This window comes from Arachis ipaensis, chromosome B4, assembly GCF_059453495.1.
Source record: "Arachis ipaensis isolate K30076 ecotype BB chromosome B4, ASM5945349v1, whole genome shotgun sequence".
Lineage (NCBI taxonomy): Eukaryota > Viridiplantae > Streptophyta > Magnoliopsida > Fabales > Fabaceae > Arachis > Arachis ipaensis.
In genome coordinates, this window is record NC_142439.1 from 109,136,205 (window position 1) to 109,142,076 (window position 5,872).

At 32.4% G+C, this 5,872-nt stretch overlaps 1 protein-coding gene across 1 annotated transcript; it reads left to right on the forward strand.

Annotated features, from left to right (window-relative positions):
• The first annotated feature begins 3,838 nt into the window (after nt 1-3,838).
• Nucleotides 3,839-5,520, forward strand: LOC148568732 (uncharacterized). The gene is made up of 5 exons (XM_088484761.1): nt 3,839-4,081; nt 4,646-4,765; nt 4,855-4,947; nt 5,057-5,164; nt 5,257-5,520. The coding sequence occupies exons 1-5, from the start codon at nt 3,839-3,841 to the stop codon at nt 5,518-5,520; spliced, it is 828 nt and encodes a 275-aa protein (XP_088340887.1).
• The last annotated feature ends 352 nt before the right edge of the window (nt 5,521-5,872 follow it).

The following is a 5,872-nucleotide window of genomic DNA, read 5'->3' on the forward strand; positions in this document are numbered from 1 at the left end:
TGTGCATTAGTGTTGAGCCAGCTCTACTGTCACTGTGTGAGTTTAATGGAACTGCATGTGTATTTTAGATCCTCTAGTTGAACTTAAACTTATTTTTACATACATAGCTTTGTGCAGTACCATTTTATTTTGGTTCTTTTATTATGATTTTGAATTCTAGCTTATTTTCATTCTATGTACTTTGTAGAAATAAATATATAAATTATATGCTGTAGTGCTGATTTTTTGAGATTAGCAATTATTCTGGAAAATTTTAGTTATGACAAGTTCTTCTCCTTTTAATCTTCTTCGCCAGTTTCTGCTTCATTGGCACCTTCACTTCACTCTTGCGCCGTCTCAGGATCGAGCGTGGTGCACTGCCGCCACACCGACTACAAACCCGTACCACCTGTGGAAGGAGAAGGAAGAGGAGATTTTGAGGGACATTGAGCCTGTGGTTACACTAACCAAAGATATTCTTCACTCTCGAAGGTAACTAAGTAACTAACTAAGCTTGTTATTTAGCTTTGCGCTCTTTCTGTTTGTTATATTGTCTCAGTCATTGGTTACTCTTTCTTCTATCTTTTGTTTTTCTCCAAGTACAAATAAGTAGTTTCGTTGTGATTAAGTTCCTTTACAATGTGTTGCAAGCTGCATTTTAGAGGGTAAAATGCATCATTTGGGTGCTGTGTTATATCACTTTAAAACTGACGGTGAGGGTGGTGATAGCGTAGCAGACGCCGGTGATGGAGTTGAAACTGAAGGTGATGGCACTGTTGGAGAGTACTGTGGGGAGCCTATGGGTGCAGTTCCGGTGCCGGTGGGAGGTTGCGAAACAGGGAAAGTATTGTATGCGAAACTAGTTGGGAATTTTCATTTTCTTTTGGGCATGTTTATGTGGTGTGCGCTTGTGCTTCAAGTAATTAGTTTTCTACTCTGTAATAAGTGTTGCCTTCTGCTGTAGCTTTGTCTTTGTGTGAGCTTCATATCAATAAAATTTAATACAAAAAAAAAATTGAATCATTATTATACAATCCAAATATCTTTTTACTCCAGTTTATTTGCTTCAGGTTTCATGTAATATTTACACAACACATTCTTTAAAGCTTCTTATAAAATTGAATTTGACAAAATCAAAAACATATATATAAACAAAACTACAAAAGTTATAATGATCGACAAAGTTAAATTGGTATTTATTTAGTTTTACTCTAATGATCCTCTTTATACGGCTTTACTACCTACACAACCTTCTTTGATTCTCTTTGGCTTGTTAAAAAATAAAAAATAAAAAGGAAATAACAGGATATGTTTTGTGATGAAATTCCTTGTACACGCTAGTTCCATCTGATCCGTGCATGATTCTGGATCTTCATTTCCATTCCCTTTCTCTCCATGTGGTCAAGATACAGAGAGAATGCAGTTGAATAACACTTTCATTTAGCCTTGCTTCATCCTCCTTTTTTTTACTCCTTTTATTTTTTTTAAGTATGTTATACAAAGTGTTTTCTATAAATATGCGTAGGCTTTAATAATACACATTATAGTTCCTGTGTGTGGTCTTTAGATATGTTTTGTCATTTCATCTTATCTTTGATTTGATCTCCTTAATGCATCTAGATGTTAGTACCTGTCATACTTGGAGACAATTTTCATTAAGTAATACTGCACTTAAAATAGACATCCATTAATTTGACTTGAGTTATAGTTTTACTTCCAACTTGATAATTCACTATGTGGTCTGCAGATACTTAATAAGAAGTGGATCTATTCTTTTTTAAATTTTCTAAATGGAATCCTACGTAAATGAAAACACCTGATTTATGCTAATCCTGTTTTGAATGTTGGAAAATATAAAGTTTTTAGTCTTGTTCTATTTCAGGTTCTTTTGTCAAGTTGCTCATTGTTGACGGATTCCAACTCTGATAATCCTCTTGTCCCTGAAATTGCGCACATGTAAAAGACTAACAGGGCTAAGTATGAAGCTACTGCACGCATCTGGACACAGAAGTATGCTATGGGATGATTATAAATACTTTTGGTTTTTTTATTTCATTTGAAAAACTATGAAATGTCTAAAACCTATCTTGTCTTGCAATCTTGCATAATTAACTTTTCCTTAATAATTTTTTTTCGTTCTTTTTTTCTGGACCAATTCCTTAATAAATTGATGGAGTTGAATGATTGCATTTATGGTTTATCAATCAGTATTCAATACTATATATATATAAATTCAAAGATATGCTATTTCGATTAGGTAGTACAAGGATATTGTACTGGGTACTAGTATTTTCTATTAAGTTCCTTGTTAATTCAGTTTCTATTTCAAATGATTTTGTTACTAGTACATATTATCTATTAAGTTAATTTTGTTTCTATTTCTATTTTTACAAAAAATTAAATCACTTACATTCTATTTCTACGGTGCAAATATGGTGGCATGTTTCAATTAGCTTTTTTACTTTGAGAAATTTTAACAATAATATTTATATTGATTTAAGATTTAGAATTTCAAATTTAGTGTCATTAAGCTAGAAAATTTCAATTAGCTTTACTGTTTTTCAATTAGCTTCGCTATTTTTCAAAATATAAAATAAGTTAAGTTGTAATTAAGAAATGCAAAAGGTCATCAGAATTTATTGTGTGTTTTTTTATTATTTCTGTTACACTAATCTCTGGTTTTTTTTTTCTTGAAGGAGATTGATAAAAAAATATTTACGGATCTTTGGTGAACACTAAATGCAATATATATAGCAAATTCTTGCGGCATGACCTCGTAAGATATTTCTATCTTATACTTATTTACTTTTATATGTTTATGTTATTCTTTTGCACTTTTTTATGTAACAAAATACTGATTGTTTAATTAAAAAATTAAAATATAAAAGTATTTTTATTTTAAAATATATCTTTCCAAAAGTAATTATTAATATTTGTTTTAGAATAATAAAAGAATTATGATTAGTTTGTATTTAGTTAGTTTTTTTTTTTTAATTTTGGTCTCATTTTTATATTTTAATAAGAATGAAGAGGCCCCATTTTAAAATTATTATGGTTCAATGTGGATTATAAATTATATTCAAATTAAGGAGAATTCTATATGTATTCGAATTCCTCAAATTTATCTTTCAAATATTATAAATAAAGAGCTTAATTGACACTTAAAGTATGTCGTATATCTTTACTCTTTATTATACTAATTGATATATGTTTATGTTATTCTTTTGCACTTTTTTATATATTTTATATTAAGCAACCGTGTATATATAGCAAGTTTCAGATTCCATTTTGATAAATGAAAATCGTTTTAAGCTGATGTTTAAGACCATAATCATTTTTAGTTTAATAGTAATATCACTATGAACAATTAGGTTTTCCCATGACTCATCCAAGAACTGGATGAGTTTACCAAGACATAGCCAAGAGTTTAGGGACGGCGTCAATAGATTCTTGGACTATGCTTACTCCGTTGGAAATCCTCAAGGAGAGGAAATTCTATGTCCTTGTGCAAAATGTTGTAACTTCCTTTGGGGTCAAAGAGAGTCTATTTATAGCGATTTAATATGCTTTGAATTTGTCAAGGGCTATACACGATGGGTTAATAATGGGAAAAGTATAATTGGTATGGATGTCGATACTGGTGATACCGATGAGATTTATTCATGCGATGACATTGAAGGTTTGCTAGACGAAAGGTTTAGGAATGTGGCAGATGTTGAGGGAGAAAAGGAAGGTATGAACGAAGATGCAAAGAAGTTCTATAATTTGGTTGACGAGGCTAGCAAGGAACTATATCCTGGCTGTAAGGGATTTTCTACGTTATCTTTCACCATCTGACTATACTTGTTGAAGTGTCTACATGGATGGAGCAATGTCTCGTTCACTTCCCTCAGAGTTGTTGAAAGAGGCTATTCCTAACTTGAATCTCCCTTCTTCTTTCAACAAAGCCAAGGCTATGGTGAGAGATTTAGGTCTTGATTATAAAAAATTGATGCATGCCCACATGACTGCATCCTATATTGGAAAAAGCACGAGAATGAAACATGTTGCCATAAATCAGATATTGAAAGTGTGGAGCAGAGAAGAAGAGGCAGCTACACAGGTAAGCAACCCCTCTCCTCTTGTGAATATATCTACACAGGTAACCATACTATTTATTTATTATGCGGAGGGGGTAGTGGGGATTATGGGCATGATGATGTTGAAGGGCGTGGTAGTGTTCATGTGTGGTTTTTTGCTGAGAAGACGCAACAGTTGCTCCTATTCCAACGCCATCATCACTTCCAAGGCCTGTGGGACGCCTCCACTGCTGCAATAATAATATCTCCTCATTCACCTCTTACAACTGCCAGGTACCTAATTCATTCAATTATATATATATTTATTAGATATATAATAATTTGCGTGTCTCTGCCTACTAACTTAAAGCCTAGGAGACATTGTTATATGAAATCACTTTTAGCGGCAATTTATTTTGGTTTCAGTAGAAAAATAAAAATATTACTATTATTGTTTTATGCATATGTATGATTGAATTTTCAGAAGGAAGCTCTAGCAAGAGTTAGGCGTAACACTTGCCGAAGATGCATTCGAATTTATATTTTCCTTCCTCCAACAAGAAAGGTAAATATTAGTCTGTCTTGTCCTATATGGTGGATTAATAAAGTTCTATGAATCTGATCGATGGTGCAGTGGCAGTGCCAGGAATGGAGGAAAAGAGATTAATAATGATGTGTATTTGGTAATAACTATTGATCCAATACCTCTAGAGGCCTTTACTCTGCAGGTGAGCATGCATTATTAATCTCTTAAAATATGTTGCCATAATATGTACGGTTTATTACATATAACTCCCTTTAATTTTGTTGGGTATAGGCTCTATCTCGTGTAAATTCTGAAAATCGTAAAAAGCAACAACATCAACATCGAATGGGACCTATAAGTTTTGTAAGAGTGCGTAATGAAATGGTAATAATTTTGATTTTTTATAAATTTTTTCTTGTTGTATAATGACCATCTTAAAACTAGATAAATATTATTTTTTGCCATTTTTAATACTCTTCCCTTTTACTTGTAGTGTGAAATGAATGAGAACAAAGAAGACCCATCACAAGTTGATGTGTTTATTGCAACTCGAACTGGACGAAAAGGAAAAGAGCTTGATTTAGGAACACAAGTTGTTATTGTAAGTCATAATAAGTTGAAGTAGAACTGCCTTAATTTACAAATCGATCTGAAGTAGAACTGCCTTAATTTACAGTATTATTTTTTTAATAGGATAAACTTAAGGGCCACCAAGAAGCTGGAGACACTCCCGAGAAAGCATTTACTGCAGTATTTGGCAAAGAACAACCAGGAAGAGTTCGATGTTATGGGAGTTCAAACACAAAAATATCTCTGCAAAAAAAAAAAAAAAAACGGGAGATTGCTAAAATTAAGCAACAACATGCAGAGACAATAAGTTCAATGAAAACTGAACTTCATGAGACAAAAGATAGAGTCCAAAGTTTGGAGGATCTTGTGAAGTTTCTCTTGCAATAGAGTTCTCTTTGCATAAATATTGATGAAGCACTGTCTTTATTACGAGCCAAGGAATAAACACATGATATAAATAGAATACAATGTCCGAATGGCAACGATCGTCCTTCCTCATCAACTCGTGATCCAAAATGATGACCAGGTATAACCAAAAAATTTGTAGTAATTTTTGTGATTTATCATTTATTGGAATGGACTATCAACATTTTTGGCCTTTGCTTTCTCTGTCTTCTGCCATCTTACTTCATGGTGGCTTCTACAATACACTCTTGCTAATTTTTAATCACTCATCTTTTTTTCTTTTTAATTACTTTTTTTAGTGTTGTGCTACTGTGAGGAAGAAAATTTTTTCCTC